At 40.0% G+C, this 22,029-nt stretch overlaps 1 protein-coding gene across 5 annotated transcripts in view; it reads right to left on the bottom strand.

Moving 5' to 3' along the window:
- EPHA7 (EPH receptor A7) overlaps positions 1-21,494 on the bottom strand; it is a 161,891-nt gene extending 140,397 nt beyond the window's left edge. For 4 of the 5 annotated variants that reach the window (XM_028722994.2, XM_028722992.2, XM_028722995.2 and 1 more), the window contains exons 1-3: positions 21,261-21,494; positions 15,634-15,698; positions 9,868-10,537 (exon numbers count right to left, since the gene is read on the bottom strand). In XM_028722994.2, coding sequence (XP_028578827.1) covers positions 9,868-10,537; positions 15,634-15,698; positions 21,261-21,357 — 832 coding nt within the window. In that variant the 5' untranslated portion in view covers positions 21,358-21,494. Of the gene's footprint in view, positions 1-9,867; positions 10,538-15,633; positions 15,699-16,367; positions 16,390-21,260 lie in introns of those variants that run through there. The other variant, XM_028722993.2, reaches the window with a different exon arrangement.
- Between the last annotated feature and the right edge of the window lie 535 nt (positions 21,495-22,029).

Genomic DNA, 22,029 nt, shown 5'->3' with positions numbered 1-22,029 from the left:
AATAAGCTCTGAGTTCATAGTCCCCATCTCAAATTTCACTATATTCATGAACTCACTAGCCTTAGAAATCTCATCAATTCACTTCCCTTCTTAACATTATGATAATAGTACAGTGGTACCTCGGGTTAAGTACTTAATTCGTTCCGGAGGTCCGTTCTTAACCCGAAACTGTTCTTAACTTGAAGCACCACTTTAGCTAATGGGGCCTCCTGCTGCCACCGTGCTGCCAGAGCACGATTTCTGTTCTCATCCTGAAGCAAAGTTCTTAACCTGAGGTACTATTTCTGGGTTAGCGGAGTCTGTAACCCGAAGCGTCTGTAACCTGAAGCGTATGTAACCCGAGGTACCACTGTATTGAACTTCTAGGGTTGTTGTAAGGATAGGCAAGATAACATCTATGAAGGGCTTTGGAAACACTTAGAAGGGTAGGTGTTACATAAAACACTGCATCAGATTATGTCTGCAAAAATGAAACAAGACTGTGTTCGGAGACATGCATGTACTGTGAATGTGGGCTGTGCTAAACTCCTAACATCCAAATGTGTTTTACAGTGCAGATCAGTGTGTCTGCTGCTAGCTGTGTATACGCAGTTCCTGATCCAGCAACATAAACCATGGGCAGAAGTTGCCCCAAACACAAATAATTTCCTGGTAGAAAAGGACAAGAAAATTCATTAGCAATCTAATTACAAATGATTCTTTTTATGTATCAGACAACTTGTGAAGATAAACTCAAATGTGCCATCCAGTTACCATGACAACCATACATTTAAGTCTGGTAATCAGAATTCCATACTTTATTTACCTCCTCTGAGTATTTCCAAACACACTACATAGCTTTCTTTCCAATTAAATAGGTCTAAGCAGGCCAGGTAGGGCTGCTCCAAAGACAGAAGCAGCTGTCTCTATTAGGGTAACTCAGGCTGCCTGGTTTTTTCCTGTTCTTTCGTATGCCTGACGATTTCGGTTTTGGTTTCTAAAACTTATTTGCATCTCTGTAGGCAACAAGTTATTCTATGCTAGCTAAGTTTCACTTCAAATTTTCTCCCTCCCCCTCCTCTGCCCTTGCTTTCCTTTTCTCCTCACGCAGAGAGACATCTCCCTGGTTGTGCCTTTGTTACCGCAGCAATCTTACCTTTTGCGCTCACCATACATTTCAAGCTGCCTGTTGCTGTGCAAAGCTGAGACTGGCTAAGCATCAGATTCCTTCTAACGTCTACCCAATAGTTACTCACTGCACTCAGTAACACTCCTCAGACTCTTTCCTCCATCTAGCCAGCAGCTGCCTCTTCAAATCATCAGCAATGAAAGATAGAATGACTGAACGAGGAGGTACAAAGCAATCCCGTACAAAGATGGGGTGGGGTTCAGAATATGAAATTGCAGTGCACCTTCTTCCCACCCTATATGTCCCTAAAGTGCGAGCGGAAAAACCCTTCTCCGTCCCCTTGGCCCTATATGCCTTTTAATGGAACTGGAGTTCTGTGTTTCAAAAAGGATGTGAGCTTTCCCCCTCTCCACTCCCACAAACAGGAAATGTTGAAGTGGTAGAGAAGTGCATCATTTCTGCCTGCCCTGGGCTTCCCATCTGAAGTCCATTTGCGGGGCTCCTTTATACATGACGTAGTTCAGAAGGAAACAAAACAACAAATGGTGAGCATGAAATTTGTGTTGGGTTGATTTTGATCTTAAGGCAAAGCAAGCTGTTTATGCCTAAAGGGACTTTTTATTTGGACCATCCAGAAACCACGTAAGGGAAAATAACTTTCATTTTGTGACAGTGTGTCTGTACAGAGTCACACTGTACAAATTGTATTTGATAGCTTTGAATGTGTTTGTCCCCCAAATCTGTTATTTAGGCCATAATCCAATGTAAGCATTTATTTTAATCTCTTATAAAACTGGCTGATCATGTGCTGCCAAATAGGTAATATGCCTAGACATCTCTTGGGGTAACATGGGGACAATGCTTAATTTCTTGGGGAACGTGGAGCTTGAAGACAGTGCTAATCAGCAATGACATCCAAGCTCTGCCGGAACTAGCTGTGCTGGAGATTCAAGACTGGGTAGCTGTTCCAAGTAGGGGTGATAAGTGAAAAAGAAGATACAAGCCCCTTTTCTGCACACACAAAAATCCAAAATGAATAAAAACAAATATACAGACTTGAGTGCAAGGATTAAGGGTTTGACAATGGAGTACTTGATCCATAACAGAAGAGACTGGGTTGATATTTGATATCTCACTTAAGGCCTTTGGACATATCAAGCCTCCAGACATCAAGCTAGCAGGTGGACTATGGCTATAAATCCCATCAGCCAGTTAATTATTAGCTGGCACTATGGAATGCTGAATTTGCTTTATGTTAAGTTATTTCTTTTTTAAGGAGGTGTACTCTTAAATGTGCACAAGAGCCCTGTGATTTCTAAACATGGTGGTAATGTTTTTTAAGGATATTCTGACATATTAAATTACTTGGCCTTTGCAGTAGCTACTTCATTTACTCTGGATGGTCGCTGAATAAAAATTATCAAATGGCTTCTGCATTTTGCCCCAGGAGTCAGAAAGAAGATGTAGAGACCATAAATGAGGTTTAATGGGCTGCAACTTTATTAGATTAAGAATCAGATCTTGCTGAGAGGATCTTTGAGCTTATGCTACATTGGTTTCATGTGCTCAAGTTACCTAAGCAGCTTGTTTGTGTACATTTTCTCAGAATATCACCATCAATCAACCTCACTGTTTTCCTAGACTCCATTTTTTGGACTGGTAACAAGCAGTAAGACTGGTATCTACTGAATTTTAATGACTGCTATTGTGCTTTCTTAAGCGTATGTGAGCACTGCAGCTGAAAACAAGAAAATGGTACCATGTCACAACTGCTTGTATATACATTGTACCTGCTATCTACTAGGGCAAGGTTTATGGTTTCCAACCCTCACTAACGGTTCAAATATCCCATACAGCTATAATACCTAAGAGGAGACGTGTGATTTAGGCAACCTAGATAACTTGCCCATCCAGTCATATCACTGCAAGACTTATATGCAGTGACATCCTATACAAGTTTCATCACTATTAATGTACTTATGGTTGCAGCCTTAAACTTGTAGCCAACCATCTGCCAGACACAGTGAATTAAATCCACAGTTGTGCCTGCTCTTGTACTCCAGAGATTTTATCAGATTGCATTTGCGTATTCTGACTCAAAAGTTTTGATTCACAATGTAGTAATTTTTTAAACAAAGGCCAGTAGAATGGTTGAAACTAAAAGGCTGTGGAAGCCTACATTCCTCAGCATATATTTTTGAAACCTGGGCCTTTGGAATCAAACTTACTTTCTGGTAAGCTGCTTAAGAATTACTTTCAAAGCAAGATATATGGAACTATTTTAAAGCAAGATATATGGAACTTACAGGGAAGAAAAACAAGTATCTGGCCCTAGGAACTTGCAATTTAAAAGACAGAAGGCGGAGACGCCGGAGTAGTAACTTTCAGGGGGCTGAAAGTATTACTTGGCCTCACGACTGGCAACTGGCATTGCTGTTTTGCTTGGCCAAAGGACCAGCACTACCTGTCCTATGAAGTGCGCTTAGCACAAATACTCCATATTCCAGGGCTTCTGCAAGCATTTGTTAAGTAAACCCACAGGCACAGGGTTTGCACTGTGTGAACCAGGCTACTCGCTGCCACAACCAAATTTATCTGCAATGACAAGGCCCATCTCTCATTTGCCACATATAGCCATGTAGTGCTTTCAGAGATATGTGATTTCACACTACATCAGAACCTCATATGCAGAAGTTTGGCAATACAGGGCCCTATGAAGCTATCAGAATTGCACTAGCTCAAACAAGGAAAGATCAATACCAGTTAATTTCTTCCTATAAAATATGCACTGATGTAACTCCTGCATTAATAGTAAATGCTGTGAACTGCATCTATTTTGACCATTTGGTTTCTTGAATGAAATGAATTTACAGCTTATACAGCTTACAACAGAGTTTCTTCAAACAACTGGCTTAAAAAAAACACCAGTTCCTTGAAATATGATATTTTCCATGTATTTTTGCTCCAATCCCAGTTTCAGTCTGGCTTGATTAATTTTAAAAAGACCAAGAAAAAATATTGTAAAATCACAAGTTTCCCTGTTGAAGGAATAAAACTTCATAAAAAATAAAAAATAGTCTCAATTTCTACAACCATGCAATAAGTAAGCCACTTACAGAAATTCTTTTTGGTCTGCTACAGCACATTAAATTGAAACAGTTTAATTCATAACCTTTCAGACTTAATGACTACATGTCCACATTCTATGAACATATTATTGGTTTTAATAAACTAGACTACCATTTGAATGTGGGGCTTGCACAATGGAGGGAAAACATTAAGCACATGTATTATTAATGCTAAAAGTGAGGGAGCAATAATTGATTTTTACACTACAGTCTTAAGTGGCAATAAATATAAGAGTAGCTTCAGGCCCAGATAAAGATCAAAGAGAGCACAATTTCCATGGTTTCTCAGGTAAAAGGAGACTTGTATTAGAATTCCTGAGCTAATCAATACAAATGGACTGACAGCTGGGTGAAAGTGAGTGCATGATTCCATCTTTCAGTAGCGCATCAGGTTTGGAATGTTTTGCCCAATCATGCAAGTATTCATCACATAAATCTTTTTTCTTCCACTTGTTTCATGCATGTGCCCTGACTGGGTTTTCTTAACCCCACCCCCCACCCCTTTCCAGTTCCTCCTTCCACCTTAATTTCAGCTTCTGAATGCTTGTGTTCTGGCATTTCTTATTCCAGTCATGCCTTTTCCAATGTTTATAGCAATGGAAACACGCGCAGATACAGAACAGTATGTACACTGCACCTAAGAATTCACACAATCGTACCAGAACTTATAAAAAGCTGCTGAAGGAAAGGGTCAGTGAGCAATATCATGGGAGGGAGGTCTCTAGGAATGAGGTGAAGCTATGAATGAAGCTCTCTTGTTATTTTTGCTACTGGGCGCTGCATTTTGTTTACGTAATCTTTTTATAGCCTTAGTATCAAAATGTGTGTGTTTGTTTTTGGCAAGTTGTTAAATCTGCTATTGTTTTGCTATATTATGATGAAATTGCTTTTGTAGTGTTTCTTTGAAGTGCTTTCCTGTTTTCTTTGTTGCAAGCTGCCTTGAGCATATTTTTGTGTGGAAAAGCAGCATACAAATAAAACGAAATAATGAATGAACTTTGAAAGCATTGTAACATTGATATATGACAATTAAACTTCTTCATCACTTGAGAATAAAAAGAATTGCTTCTCTGGTGTCTGACCTTTCACAGCAAGCTTCCTGTTTCTCCTGTTCCAGGACATTAATGTTCCTTACTACACATATGGATGCAACTTCAAAGTACATGTTCCTGGTTGTTTCTCTTGCTACAGCATGAAAAGGGCCCTGCTCTCATTGGAAAGATATATATTGGACATCCACTGCTCTGCAAAGTGGGAAATACAGCATACAAAAGATACAGATTTTTGCATACCAAATGCACACTAGAAGGTATATGAAGTCTCTGAATCTCCAGCACCTCTGCTCACTTCTAGATTACTGCTTTCTTAAAACCAAATTTCAGCACTGAAACCACTATCCAGTTCAATGGTCATGATATGAGATTATGCACTAGTATAGCTCACTTCCCGGTTACTCACTTAGCATTCACGTTGAACACTGCAAAGCACTTTACATGTGTTATCTTAGTAATCCTTATAACAACTGGAAGGTAGGCCAGTATTATCGAGAACTGACAGATGCAGGCATGGTAAAACAATCCTCCACTTTCAGTCCATCTCTACAATCACCTTCTCCCACACACAAATGCTATCACAGCAAACTCAGGTTTGTCAACATACTATCACAAAGATAATGCGCTGTTCATCCCTTTGTAGCTTTGTTTACTTATTTGCTGGGATTTTTCATTAACAATAAATAACTGAAATAAAGGAGAATAATTATAACTAAAATCAGAGCAAAATGTAAAAGTGCAAAGAACAGATACAGACCAACTCTTTGTGCGGTACGTAATTATCGGTGGGGTGGAGGATGGGGAGCTTTTGATAATTAAATTATGTCCCTGTCTTACAGTCTTTGGATTCTGCAGAATAACTGAAAACCCAGTCTTGTGTCTTCAATCAAGATAAGAGGGAAGGGAAGGCAACCAGATGAAGGAGAAACAAGTGGGAAGAAGGGGATGGGGCGAAAATTTATGTATGCCATCTGGGCAAGGAGTGAGATTCCCAGGTGATATTAGCAGCTGTTGTTTGGGGGAAATGTTGTTATAGTCAAGGTACACCAGAAAGGCAACTCATATGCCGTTCAAATTTGTCCAGCATATTCCTTCATATACATTTCACTTTCTTTCATTTCATTGTAGAGTCCTCCTTTTTTTAGGGGAAGAACCTCACAGATCATGGCTCCATGCATTACTAGCCTCCACCAGGACCACCTTTCTCATACTATATATTCTGCGTGTGGTGGAAGGAAGAAGGTACAGTGCGCCGTCTTCTCCATCACACAAATTGTAACACTGTACATATATGTAAGTGTGGGAACCAAATGACAGTGATATCCTTATACCTGTAATATCAAGCAGTTCTCAATTTAATAATATCTACATTACCTAGAAACAAATGGACACCACAAGACCTGGCCATATTTAAAGCATTTTATGGGTAAATCAGGTTTTTAAATTTATTTTTAAAACTATTCAGAATAGCAGTGTCACATTGCACTGAACGCTGTTTCAGCACATAAGCCGTGCAACACAAAAAAGACCATACCTCTTTCACATGTTTTAGACAACTATTTCATCATGTAATGAAGCAGTTGAACTGAAGAGTAGATCAGTTTTGCTTTTATTGGAAGTCTGACTTTTCAGACACAATGCCAAATTAATTTTCATATATATTTCATGCACACTGAGAAGTGCTTCCTAGCATATGAAATATTATATAGCCATGTGTGAGCAAATGAGTATTATTTTCCTTTTTAAATAACACAGAACATATGGAATATGGATTATATCAGCACTTCTCAAAGTTTCCCACCCAGAAAAAAGCCTCATTTCAACCTGAATATAGTTTCTGTCTAAAGAAAAAACATTATGCACCACACTGAAAATATAGTCAGTGAAAAAGTCTTTTCTTAGGTATTCCTTTAAGTTTGAATTGGCTTCTTTATTGCATAGTATATGTATATGCATGAAAGTACACAAAGATATCTATATTGGCAATGTGCAAATATATTCAATTTCAAACTACTAATTAAAACACCATAACAACAAAACATATTAGGAAACTGTACAGATCTGGCCACACAAATGGCTAAATCCTATTGGTTAATTGGACACAGAATAAAAAACCACAACATATATGCTGGAATTTATATAAATTTTCCGCAAAGGTAGTGCTATGACTGGAGGAAGAACACAGCAGCACAGCTTTTTTTTCTTTGGTGGGTGTCTGTTAGCAAGAATTGCAATGTCCGCCTTAATATCACAATGCTGAGCGTATTTCCTCAAGAGTAAGTCTCACTGTGTTCAATGAATCATACTCCCAGAAAATGTGTTTGTGATTGTAGTTATGGAATATTAATAATTCTCTCAAAATATTTTAGTAGTAGAATGGATATATCTAAACAAAATGTAAACTATGTACATAACAACCCCAAAAACACAGAGGCCTATGTAAATTCCATTAAAATCAGATTTCTATGCACATAATCACTTTAATTTAGTAAAGGGAAGGTGCACACAGAAGAAGGCTTTTCTTGTGAAAATCATTTTCTGTATACAAAGGGAAAATGGGCAGTGCCCTTTGCTAGATCCTCTCATTCAGAAGCTAGGACTTTTCCTTTGATAGATCAGACCCATTCATAGAACCAAAGAGATGGTGTTATAGGGAGCGGAGATAAATTCGGACCCTACCATTTCCCAAAAAAACAGGTGATTATTTTTTTAAGCTTTGCACACGACGACCTTGCTGCACATCTGTGGGGGGGGGGCAATGTATTCAATGTATTCAAAGCTAGGGTGACCAAGTCTGGACTGCAACGCAAACATTCACTATTTTACTCACTTGACCCAATGAGGTTAATTATTAATTGCTAACACATCCAAAGTGATTGCAGGATGCAGACCTTAAAGATCAGTTAAAGCCTGATTCTGCTTCATATACTACAAAACTTGACAGTAAGAAGAACAAATTGCATTAATGTTGTGTTCAGTTTCCTTCAAAGTGAGCGCACCATTCTTCCAGCTACATTATAAGTTACTACGAAGTTTATCATTAATGTTCTTAAAGCAAAAAATTCTAACTAGTATCAGAATGAGGCAGCTGACTAAAGGCATTTAAGACACCTCATGTCCTTCCGACATAAAAGAGCTGACAGCTTTTATCTTTTGTATACAGCTTTGAGTTTTGTTTTGTTTTTACAATCAAGCGGAATAAATAAATAAATAAATAAATAAATAAATAAATAGGGTTAGTAGCTATCTAATATACATGGGCTTATTTTGAAACTTATCAGGATTATTTTTGAACAAAGAGATGGAGAGGAAGGCCAAAAAACCCCCCACAAAATGAAACCTGGATCACCTCCAGGGTAGCATATTGTCTTAGCAGTTTCATTGGCAGCCGGCCAGATATGAGAAGTATTCTTGCAAAATGAACACAGAGAAATTTAAAAACAAGTTATCATTTAATGCCTCAACCAAAAATACCATTGATGTCTAAAATCAAGAAGACTGCTTAATTAGTAGAATTCTAATGTCTAGACACTGGTCTCAACATTTCATTTTTATCAATATTCTCACTTTTATGGAAGATATGTTTATCTTCAGAAACAACAGTGAAAATTAAAAGTTGGGGAAAACCAAGCAAATACTAAAGAAGTGTTTACCATTACTATTATGATAAACCTTTGTTCATCCCAAGTCACTTATTATTATTATTATTATTATTATTAAAGTCAAAGTTAGCAGTATTTATGATACTTCTAACAGATTTGCATGGGTCGTTTCATATTACAATTCTTAACGCTATCTCCCAAGTTTAATGCACAGGTTCTTATTCTCTGCATCTTCAATACTGGAAGATTTGTTCAGTCCTGCAAAGATCTAAAGTCAATATCACACTGTATAAAATCCACCTGTGGGAAACTTGCAGAAATAAAATGTGTTTGCATTTTAGAATCCTGTGTAATGAATCAAACCTTTAGGAACCAGATCTGATATGGGTGCAGAGGAAACCATGCATGCTGTGGCTCGCTTCCCTTTCTGAATAGCAACTTTCCTACAGCCACCCCTAGGACCTTAACCCTAATGCATCCCCAAAAAGCTTTTCAGTGGCTAATTAATCACAAGTGCATTATACTCTTAGTTTTAGTTTCTGTATAGTTTCCTACAAATAAGCTACTCAGAATAAGCAGCAAGCATTCATCACACACAAGATTGTTCATGGTATCTTTTCTGCAAGTTGTGATTTCTTCAAGGGTATTCTGAAGAATGTCCTCCTTGGCCTATTTCTTGTAAAATAGCATTATGTAACTGCATTTACAGTGTGCGTGCAACACCATTAGTAAAGATGAACCGTGCTCTGCATAGTCAGTTTAACAGCCTTTTCAAAATGCAACATTCAATTGCTGACTTCCACCCTTGAATGCAATTGATCTACGCCAGCTAGAGTGAAGCATAACAATTCCAAGGCTCATGGTATCTGAACTAAATAACGGAACACTTTCATTCAAAAGTCATTTTTTTTTAAAAAAAAGAGACACAGTAAAATATTCAGTAGGGGAATACATAAAAGTATTTTTTTTCTACTTACGTTCACACGTGTCCCCTTTTTGCTGGAAACCAGCTTTGCAGATACACTTTCCAATAGGTACTAACCATTCTCCCTCTGCACTACAATGCATTCTAGGAGAGTTCTCAGCCTCTTCTTCTGCGCTGCTGACACAGGTTCCTCGTACCTCAACTAAGGAGGAGAACTCTGACCCAGTCACTGTATCTGGAAAAATAGCTAAGTTCTCAATAATGGACCAGCACTTCTTGTAGTATACTTTGACAGAAACCAAAGCAATGCAGGCACCTACATCCTGAAATGCAAGGTAGAATCCTTTTTTGGACAGAGGTCCAATCTCTCTCACCTCTGTGTTAAGTTTCATCTTTCTCTCCCCAAGGTCACCTTGGGTAAAGCTTTCATCAGCTGCAATAGTATCTATTTTTACATACAGGTTTTCTCTGATACTCCTGCCAGTGTCATAGTCTGTTTCGTAATAATGCAAGTTGAAAGTTTCTTTACATGTTCCCAGGACTCCAGGAAGGCTATTACAATCCCTCAGAGTAAATTTTAGTTCTACAAAAATCCTTTGTGCATTGCCTTTTGCGATCCAGTTAGTCCGAAGCCAGTTATTTTGGTTAGGTTCCATGACTTGGCATACCTGGTACGTTCGTATAGGCGTGTAGTTTTCATCCAGCCCACTAATTTCTTCCCACTAAAACAGAAAAGAAATAATTATTCATATTAAAATAGGACATTTTAGCATACTTAACAATAAAGCATCTTTCTCAAAATATTGGGGGGGGGGGGGATTGAACTGTGGTGATGAATCTGATCCAAACCCTAGCAATATCAAAAGCATTTACATGGAGAGCTAGTATACTGTAATAGCCAAAGGAGTGAGCAGCCCTGGTTCTCAATCTTACCTGAACTATGCAAGTTGCATTTTAACCTCTGTCCTATCTAAGATTCAGATTGTGAATAATAACAAACTACTTTGCAAGTTTGCTGCAAGGATTACAAGGTATTTTAAGTGAAACAATTTGGACACACTAAATTGCTATATAAATGATTTTCTAACCATTTACTTCGTCTTGCATTAAATGGGTACTCTAGAAACAGAAACACCGGGAAAATTTTGTCACCGATTCCATGGACTATGGTCTGCAATCTTAATAATTAAAGGAGAAAACTAAGATTATAGAGGAACACTCTTCCAACTGTGATTCGGCAGACATCCTCCCTTTTGACCTCCATGCATCTCTTGACGATTTTATGGCACTAGGCATATACAGTTGTTTACCATTTTCTGGAGTAGATGGTCATTTTAATGATGTTCTGTACTACTTTTAATGAAAGAGAAAGGCTATGTTTTTATATTGCTGTACACAGGACTGGTATTTTAGGAAAGGGTGGTATATGAATACTGTCATAAATAAATAAACAAAACACACAAATTTTGTGAGCCAAGATCTAAAGAGTTTGTGTCTGACATGGCAGATTTTTCCAGATCACTTTCTCAGACAAGCTCAGGGAGGCTGCAATTAGAAGCCCTGCTGGATTCACTAAAGCTTCCTACACAACCACACTGGATCCCAGCCATAGTCTTTGAATTGTGTTATTCAACAGGCACAGATTCACAACACATTTGATACAGAGAAATGGCAGGCAGGTCCATGGGGCTACTGCTGAGTTATGGGCTTTCCATTCTACAAAATCAATCAGAACTTCAGGGGTATCAAAATAAACAAAATGCCTTTAGAAAGATGTAAATCTACAAACAAAGGCTGCAATATCGGGGCTACAATCTGCTATGCAGCCTCTCTGCAGCTGTCTAAGAGTAAAAAAGTATGGTATGTGGAATTTCGAGTAGGTAAAAAGTCTCTGTGTTACAAAGGTATGCATATGGTACCCAGTGAAGCATGGTAGCATTCTAATAATAAGGGACTGCATCTTTAGATTTCTACTTCGTTGAATATTAGAAATCAGAACAGAAAGTTTACATTAGAAATCAACTGTTATCAATTCTAATTGTTTGAAACATAAACTACTATTTTTTTCTTCATAGTCATTTTACATGAACTGCAAAAACTCAAGAAAAATTAATTTTTTTAATTTAACCAAATTAAATTAAATTTTTTAATTTAACCAAATGTCCTACTTGGTTCACAGTAACAATTCAGGTCCCTAAATTCTTGACACGTAAAAGTCATTCAGCTATGCTACTCTAGTCCAGATTATCTTTATTTCAATGTGTTTTCTTCTGAAGGAAGGAAAATAATAATATTTTCTCCCGCAGGTAATGAATAAAGCTGTTTTGAGCGAAGATTGAGGTGGTTCGTCGGTCGATTAAAAAATAGGTGATTGAACATAGTTCAATGGGAGGGCCAAAGGGCCAGTCCAAAAATATATTTCCAAATCTAACAAATGAAGAAAAATTACCACATTCCATGTGGGAACCATCATATGGCATACAGCCTATCGCTGACAGGCTTATCACCTTACAGCTTTGATCCTGGAATTACATGAGGTGATACAAGACAATTATCTTTGATGAATTACCACATGGTTATATTGCTTCGTATAATCAAGTTATGACTGCAATTATATCCAAAATGCAATCTGAATTAACCCTTTGGAGTAAAATAATGACATTTAAATTTGGCTTATCTATTGAAACTGATATTAGGATAAAGCTTACATCTATATTGGAAACTATCTAGGTATAACTTTTCAGATTTTGTTTTTGAAAACGAAGGAATATATAAAAGTTAGTAGTGGAATAAAGTATGCTCCTTCAGGCAAAAGGTCAAGGCTATTTTTGCATATCCCCCCCACACCCCTTGTAGTCCCCATGCCTCTACAAATCTACTCAAGAAGTTTGGGAGACCCTTCAGAAGTGTGTGGGAGATGGCATTGTGGGCTGCAGGGGAGAGGAAGAACAAGTGAGAATCGTCTCCTTATTTCCACCCAAGAAAACATCACGTTTGTGGAGCGGTAACCCCTGTCAGATGCAATTTTATTCTGAGAACAGAAAGAGCGTTTCCAAAAATGGAAAAGCAGGTCTGGATTCAACCCAATGATTTTTATTATTTTTTTGGCAGTATTATTTCCTTAACATTGAACAGGCCTTGGAGTGTGAATCAGGTTGGGTCGCAATCACTCATCTTCTTGTGGGAACAATTCATTACTCAGGACCAGTTATCTGTAACACTTAATGATTAAGAACAGCTCATATGCATGTGCCCTCCTAAAACTGTTTTTCTCCTTTCTCTTATTATTTGCAGTTAAGTGTTAGATCAGTATTCACATTAGGTGAAGTTAACAGTAACACTTATTCAGGTTTTGCTAACCACTTTCAAACCCTGGTCAGCATCAGCCACTCCTTTTGTTTTGTGCTCACGGGGTGCTTAATTGTTGTCAATGCCAATAGGTAATGAGCAGGTGGAATTTTTACCAGGTGACAGAAGGGGCTGGGTGGGGGATCTTGCAATCACGCCCTGAGAGAAACGTGAGCTTGAAACCCCTGCCATTTTAACCATGGTTAAGGGGCTGCTCAGCATTATATCTACCCCAGTCATCACTAGTAATGACTCATGGAAGGCAAGCACTAAGGAAGACTGGCCTAGCATGCTCAAAGCCATGCATCACACAATAGTTCACAAGCCTATTTGACAGCAAATGAGATCATTTTAGTGTTAGTCCACTGCTCTAAGAAAAGCAGACATTGATGAACTGATGCTGGAACTTATTACCACAAAATATATTATGGTTGTAAATGTTGAAACGCACAGAGGTTGTAAATATAAAACTGTATTTTCAAAGCACTGCAGTATTTATGTCACAATACGCATGATACGACATGTTAGCTTAATGAAATGCACACTGTTGCTTTAGTGAGTTGAACTAATTGCCCACTGAAACTTAATATTCCCTTTAAGAAAGGAATCATGTGAAACTACATTATATTAAGTCAGACCAATGGTCTACATAGCACAGTACTGCCAACTGATTGGCAGGCAAATGGCTGCCCCACCCTTATAACCAAAGTTCTTTTTAAATGGGGATGAAGTCTGCAATCTTCAGTGGTACAGCACATGCTTTGTAATACTGAGCAATGTTATCTTCTCATTTCATTGCTTAGAACAGTACATAACACCAGGTTTGGTATTATAAGGGAAATATGTTATCTGTCATAACTGTGAGAAAGGAAACCATCTGAAGACATTTTCATACTGAAAATTCAAACAAATTATGTATATTGCAAGTTAAGTGTACATATTTACTTTCTTTCGTTGGTTTGAGTACCAGTAGGTAACTGCAATTACCCTTTCTTAATTTGAAAACTCTAAGCCAGAACTGATGCTTGTATTTAGCTTAAAGTAGGGACATAAGAGACAGTCACCTTGAAATAAAATGTTTCAATATATTATATTAATCTCCCAGCTTTAATGTGTATATAAACAATTGCAGAAATGTGCTGATTATCAGAAGTATGCTACCGGTACTTTCTAGAATTACATATAAGAAAACACATTATTGCCTATTTTGCCATTAATAATGGAGACTTTGGTTTGATTTTCTTTGGTTTCAGAACATGCACTAAGAACACTGAAACTATTTTTTCCTCAAGAGCTGTCAACCTCTCCTTGAAAATGTGTTAAGTTCACTTGACAATGCTTGGTCTCTAGCGCATACAGCAAATAAGCATAATAAATGCAGACATTGTGCCTTTTTATTTGCTAGATGACACCAGTATTTTTTTTCTTTGTCAGGGGTACAATGCTTTTCTTTTAATCAGTATCTTAAATATGACACTTACAGCATGGACTACCACTGAAGTGTATTCCCATCACCTTTCCTGAAACATTTTATATCCCCAGCCCCCAAGCATGTGACCATGCCTTTATGCAGTCTACCTAAAATTGTTCTTTCCAACACACATATGAAGTTATTATTCGTCTTAAACTTTCAGCTCACATTACATTTCGAAAGCCTTCAAACTTACTTTCACCCTATGTTGGATTGAGTTTACGATCTTGCTTTTCAACTAAGACACTTACAGGTTTCCATTCTTCTTATATACAGGATTTGTTACACTTTTGTATCCCCACTCACAGTTCATGCTCTTTCAGTTCCACATTTCTTTATAAGCTTTGGATTAAAGGATTGATTGCGCAAACCTTTATTCACAGGCACTCAAAGAGACTGTGTGATTTAAGAACTACTCTAAATGGTGGGCAACCCAATCCACAAAGTGCTGAGGCAGCAGAAACCCCTTTAATTAAATCAAAATTTCATCAGAGGAAAATTATTAAGGACGCTTACTTATTTAAACTGCCCATATAATATAGTTTCTAGAGTGTTTCATTTTTAGAAGAATCTAGATTCTTTCATTCCATCATATTGTTTCTAAACAGATGTGAGATGGGCGTTTCTCATATGATCAAATGAACAAAAAAAAAAGGAAGTCTAAATAGGAATGACTTAATTATATAAGTAATGTCAAAGTACATCAGGATAAGTTTGTTAAGTAAAGTTCTGAAAATAAGTACATAAAATTTCTGCTTTAATGGCAGCAATTTCTGTATCTTGATCTTTAAGTTCTATTAAAAAATTAAATGCTTGAAATGTTTCTCATGTTTTGAAAACACCCGTATTATTAAATTATAGAACACAGGTTTGAACTATACCTCCTTTCCCAGGAAAAACGTTACACTGACAAACATTTTGGGAAAATGTTTAATTTAAACTGTGTTTGTGCGATTTTTTGGTGCAATTTATTTTCTCTTGTTCTTGTGGTATACTTACCCCATTAGGAGGAGAAGAAATCCATTCCAACTCTGTCTGTTGTGCTTTAGAATCCAACAATATTACTGAAAGAGAAAAAAAAATATTTGTGTTAAAATTATTTTAAGAATTAAGTTTCATTTATTAAATTATCTTTCCCTAAAAAACCAATTCAAAAAGTATTAACACAGAGCAGCTGGATGAACTTCCTCAAATGCAGATGACTAATTTTTCAGGTATAATTTATTATATAAAACAAAATTCTATCGGGAAATGACAGAAAATACCAAAAAAAAAATTCATTTTCATTAAAGTACATTTATTATGCAACATGCATTTATATACATTAACATTAAGTTTCTTTTTAATTTTTTAACTATGTAATAACCTATTGTGATCTGTACTAGTCAAAGATGTATTAGAGAATGTGAGTGACAATAATGTTTACGTGTGTATATAAAACAATATATTATACCGAGATGTCAAAAATAATAAATCCAGTTAATTTGGAACTTTTCATCATAAAAAATATACATATATCTTAGCTTTACAATTCTTCATTATACAATAAATTATTAAAATGCACATATGCATATTGAGATCCCGGAAATATATTTCAAAAAGACGAAGATGAAACTGACAGATGTTGGATGCAATTGGAGTGGGGGGGGGGTTGCCACTTCAGCAAAACAGAAACTACACTTCCGTTTTTTACCTATAAAATTTGTTATAAATTACAAGTACTGTAAACTTACCTGCTACTTAGAAGTACTGTTATTTTACAGTAGTTTCTGACTCAGTCCAATAAACAAAATAAAAATAGAAAAGGGCTTATACATGGGTAGTAATATAAATTTATTTATAAAATTTTGCTGAATATGAGTACTACTGAGTGTTATGATAAAGCTTTACTGACACATTAGTGCATTTAGTTCCACACCACCTCTTAAAACTGTTGGTCAGTATTTAAACTGCAAATAATGAAATATTTCAAAAAGCATCATTCTGCTAACTGCAGATACAAACTTGGTGTTTCTTTTTTTCTTTTTTACATTGACATGTTTTAGTCAAGAGTACATTTTACTAATCGACTGTTAACAAAAGCACCTTTCAGTTTAAAATAACCAATTAATATAAATCAATATACAGCCTGCAGTTCTCTACACAGTTAATTAGCAGTAAATTATATTGAAATCCCTGCCCAAGTGTGTAGCCGGCTGCAGTCTTAGATTTAAAAGTACTTCTTGCCATGAGTACCATTTGAAATCTATCCATGCACGTTGACATATTTTGAGAAATAAGCAGAAATAAACTTCCCATCATAAAAAATAGAACTTTGTGGAATATATTCAGGCATTGTCTAATTTTGTAATCCAGTGTTAACCATGTGTAATGGGAGTAATCACTATTGATTTTAATTCAAATTACTTCCAACCAAAGAGGAATACAGCCTTCCAACCTGATCATCTATGCTCACCAATGTGAGAGTCCCACTTGTGAGAGGTGTGAGAGGTGCTTACTCTCAAATAAATATGCAGCAAGGGTTGCAGCCCTACACCTAAGTATATTGTGGAAAGCATATTGTTTTAAAGAATCTTTTTGTATCCTTACATCGTGCCTTCTCAATAAAGTTCAGGCCCTACTCAAACTTTAAATAGCTTCACTTTTCATTTAATTATTTATTTAATTAAGCCAGGTATCTAAGGGACGTCAGCTATTAATGGTCTCTAACTAGGAGTTAATAGAGTTCTGTGTATTGCTGTTGCTAATTAAAGACCATGCTGATAAGCTTAGCTAAAAAAAGTCATAGTGCAGGTTTAACCCTCCATGTCTCCATCAGTACATCTATTGAAAACAGGTTGTAATTCTTTAATTGCACTAAACATTCCCAGTGGTACTCAAACAACCTAAACATGTATTGTACACAAAATTATAGTGGAAGGGGTATCTCTCTTCTGTGTCTTGAGTACACAGAATACAAGTTTTAAAGGGCTTAGTGTGCGTTAACTTGATTTTTCAAAGTTATGAGAATAATCCTATTTTATGATACTGACTTTTAAAGAAACAACAACTTTTTGGGGAGAGAAAAAAGAAATACTTTCACAGGTGCTGAGGGACCCTTTACTCAAGTTTTACAAGCAAACTTCCCTTAACTTTTGCCAAGTGCTCAAAACAGAAGTTTTTCTTTTCCAAAGAAACAAGTTCCTTCAACAAACCAACCAACTCAAACCAGGTCAATAACAACAGAAAATGAAATACATTTTAGATGCTGTTAGAGAAAGGCCTCTAATGAAATCTGTAGCCCACACATCAGCCAATTCCAGCTTTGCTGCAGTAGTCAGATCCCCCACTGATCAACAGCTCAAAAATAAAGGACAGCCAGTGTAACTTGCCAGATAGAAAACTATTTCATGAACGGTGGTGCTACTATATAAAACTAGCTGTACCTAATGTAGGTACTTTGGGGGGGGCATCAATTATAACCTTTGGTACCCATAAAGCAGAGCTTTCCAAACTTTTCATGTTACTGACACACTTTTTAGACATGCAGCATTTCGTGACACAGTAATTCAGTTTTATTAGCAAACCGGAGGTTAAACCAACCCCTTATAAGAGCATGGGGAGCGTTTGCATGACACACCTACACACTGCACCCTACACAATTATATGTCGCGACACAGTTTGGAAAGCTCTGCTATATAGGTATATAGTTTTTGCATGTTATTTTATTATGCTATTTTCTGAAGTTCTTCTCCCCTCTTTCGCAACCAGATAACAGTACACTGAAGTGAGTGCCAAAGAAATTACTCAACACATTTTCACACCCGATAGCTATTCTCTGAATGGTTGATCAACTCATCCCCCCAGCTTAAAAAATAAAATAAAAATATATCTCCCCACCCCCTACTGCTGTAAACACACTGTTCAGTTTAGGACACAAGTCTGACTGGGAGCCATACCGTCTGGTTTGGATCCATCCTTGGCCCTATGGATGTCACACAGTGTGATCAGTATGTCAGGGGGAAAGGAAAGAAGTCTTGGGACACCTTCAATAGTGCGAATCTATTAAACATTTTTAAGGTGTCCCAATACTTTTTTGTTCTCACCAGTGACCAGTGCATCCTACCCAAAGCCTGAATGTGCCACAAGACTCCTTTCTGCAATCTCCTTTAACAATCTAACAGAGAGAGAGCCCCTTTGGCATTGCCAGCGGGGAATGTGCCTCACTTTGCACATGCTCAGAGGCCCTTGATTACTACTTTTCCCGCACCAGGCCTGGAAAACAGCCGAAGCCTTTACTCAGAAGCAAGCCCCATCTGGTTCAGTGCAGCTCAGCCTCGAGTAACAAGCGCAGCCGAAGCCTCAGAGCCAAACAAGCCCCGAGCACAAGCGAGTTATGTTTTGGAACTCAGTCCGGGGAACTCGTCTGGCCCGGAGGAAGGAAAAGGGAAGCGGAGCATCTCCTCGAGGCTCCATCCTTCCCTCAGGCGGCTGAAAAAGAAGAGGCATCTCTGCTCCGAGCACCCAGGAGAATGCCGCCTCCCTCCCTCCCGGGCTCAGGACTTGCGCCTTCGCCCTTCGCGCAGCCGTCCCCGCTCAGCTAATGAAGTGACGCGGCGGGGGCAGCCCGTTCCCGCGCTTCTCTTCCTCCTAAGCGAGCGCCTCCGCAAGCGCCCCCTTTAGCCTTTGACGCGGAGTTCCCCGACCGGCACCCGAGCTGAGCCGGCGGGATTTGTTTCCCGGGAGCGGAGAAGAAACCCCCGTCCGCTGGCCGAGATGGAGGCTGCGACCCTGGCTCTCCCTCCCTAATCTCCATAGCCACTGAACCCGAGTCCCCCTTGCAAACGATCGTCAGGAAGTTGTGGGGCTGGCTGTGCCTTCCCCCCTCCTCCCCACAGGATTGTTTTTCTCTTGCCCCTCCCCAAAAACCCCACGAGGCCCCCCTTCTTTTAAAGATGGCCTTCATACACACCACCGTGGGCAATGAAACCTTTTTTTTTTTTTTTAGTGGCTGGCGATCCCCCCCCCCCCCGGTCTTCCCGGACCAGGAGGGGGACTGAGCAGGGTCTCCAAAGTTGGAGAGGAGTTTTGCGAGGCTGCCCCAGGTGAACTCCAGAGATCACACCACACACACACGAGTTGGGTTTTTTCTCCCCCCCCCCCCTCCAGTCAATTCACAAATCATAGACACAACGGGGTGGCTGAAGTGACACCGGCTTCGGTCTGTCCGGTGTCCCTCCCTCCGCCCCTCCAATAGGGCACCGCGTGAGGAGATGCGGGCTTCTTGCCCACCCCAGATGCCGCCCTCCCGGGAGCCGGGGCACCGCTGCCCGCAGCCTCCCCTCCTCTCCTTATCCACGCCAGGTTTCCCTCGGCGTTTTCCGCCTTCCGGATAAACTTTCCACAGCCTGCCGAGCGAGAGCGCCTGATTTCGCCCTCTCTCCCTGCTGCCTAGGTACAGAAGAGGAGGACCCGTCCTTCCTAGCTCATTTTACCTCATGCCTATAAACTCAAAAAGCGAGAATGTATGGAGTGGGGGGGGGTCCTCTCCCCCCTTCCCACAAAGACATGATATCCCCTCGAACATGTATGTTCCCAGCACCTCACATTTCCCGCAAGGCAAGGCAAGAGATGTATTTTACATCTCGTGGGGAACCGTTTCCTTTCGCAGGTCTGCAAAACTACGTTTTGCAAACGACGGAGGAGGTTTTCGAAGCCCCCGGTTGCCATTCAAGAGGGAAGACGCCGAGGAAACAGATTAGCTCCCTGCCATACACAGAAGCAGCCTATGGATTATGCACAACAGAGGGCGCGGGTGGGGGGGGGGAGGCAAAGCACATCTCGTGAAAATGTGCACACAGCTAATACACACACGCACAGAGACTGCATATGTGATGCAAATAGTTCTACATGAGGCTGCTGCTGCTCCGCCTGCTCCCTCTCCTGCCTCTCGGACTGAACGCCGCCGCTCCGAGAGCTGCAGATCCCGCTATCGATACGAAGCGGACAAGTCAGACTTTCGGATGAGCTGCTCTAGGTGACACGGGCGACTCCAAAGAAGCGCCCTCGCTCCCCACCCCAAGGGATCACATCCTCCGTCCCCAAACTCCCCTGCAGTCATGGAGTAGCTTCATTCCTCCACAAACTCCAGCGGGGGGGGGGGGGGCGGAATCTTTTCATATTTTATTATGTCGGTGGTGGGGCATCGATGCGGGGTAGAACTGCACTGCTTATGCTATCAGCCACCTTTTAAGTTGCCCCCTAATCGCGATAGAAGAAACTCCCCAGCGGTCCTACCGATATGCGCCCCCACCCCCTCGCCAGACCTGAAACCATCCCAGGGCTTTGCATCACGTGCACACCTTACAGACCTAAATCCTGATAGGAAACGCGCCGTTCTTTACAGTCACGCAGACACAATCGGGGTGCAATGGGGATCCATTATCGTCTATGAATGAGGTGCTCGCTCCCTTGCCTAGGACTCGGCACGGGGCTGCGGGTGCCCAGCGCTGCCCCTTTCATCTCTGCTGGGCTCGAGAGGGAGAGGGGAGAAGGGGCTGCATGCAGTTGCAATCTCGGGGAGCAAGAATAAACACTCCAGGAAGCCCTTGCAACGAGATAAACTTTTGTTTTCGGCATCGCCTTACCTTCTTTCGCAGCCTGTGCCTCCCCCGTGTGTGCAAAGCGAAGCAGCCAGACGCAACACAAAATAATCCATGAAGGGAGCCTACTTTGAAAAACCATGGTGCATGAGGTGTTTAAAATATATCTAATTACATATATATATTCGAGAGAGAGACTGTGCGCTGGTTGCTGTTGCTCCCGCTGCTGCCACTCGGTGGGGATTAAAGAGCTTGTTCTGTAACGTGTTTTATTTCGCAGCGCTCTTGCCCAGAGCTCGCTCTCTCTCCCCGGCTGCCTTCTTCCCCTTGCCCTACTCGCTTTTTCTCTCCGTATTTGCTGCCTGCGAGTCTCCGACTGCAGACCGGCCGCTCGCACCACACTCCAATAATATCAATAGGCGCGGGGGGGGGGGGGGAGGAGGAGGAGGAGGAAAGGGGGCCGGGCCAAAGCCGGGGAGAAGAGCCCGTCCTTCAGAATGACTGGCAGGAGAGCCCAGCCTACGAGAAAGCCGGATTCCGAGTTCTGGAGGCACGGCTGGGCAATGAGTCGCTCGGACGGCGGAGGCGGAGCGAGGCGTCTCAGCCAGTCAGCGGCGGAAGGTGTCAGGTTGCAGCTAGTCCCGGATTCCCCTTCTGGTGCTCGTATTCTTAGCGCTCGCTGGCGGGAGGCGGGCGTGGGTCTGTCTGAGGGTCAAGCTGCACATTTAAGTTAAGCGGGCTTTAAAAGTGCGAGGCTGGCGCTGGCACTTTTTTTAAAAAAAAAGGAATAGCAGCTGATGAGCAGCTGTTACAA

This window comes from Podarcis muralis, chromosome 3, assembly GCF_964188315.1.
Source record: "Podarcis muralis chromosome 3, rPodMur119.hap1.1, whole genome shotgun sequence".
NCBI lineage: Eukaryota > Metazoa > Chordata > Lepidosauria > Squamata > Lacertidae > Podarcis > Podarcis muralis.
The sequence above is the reverse complement of the archived record's forward strand: the minus strand, read 5'-3'. Positions and strand labels throughout refer to the sequence as shown.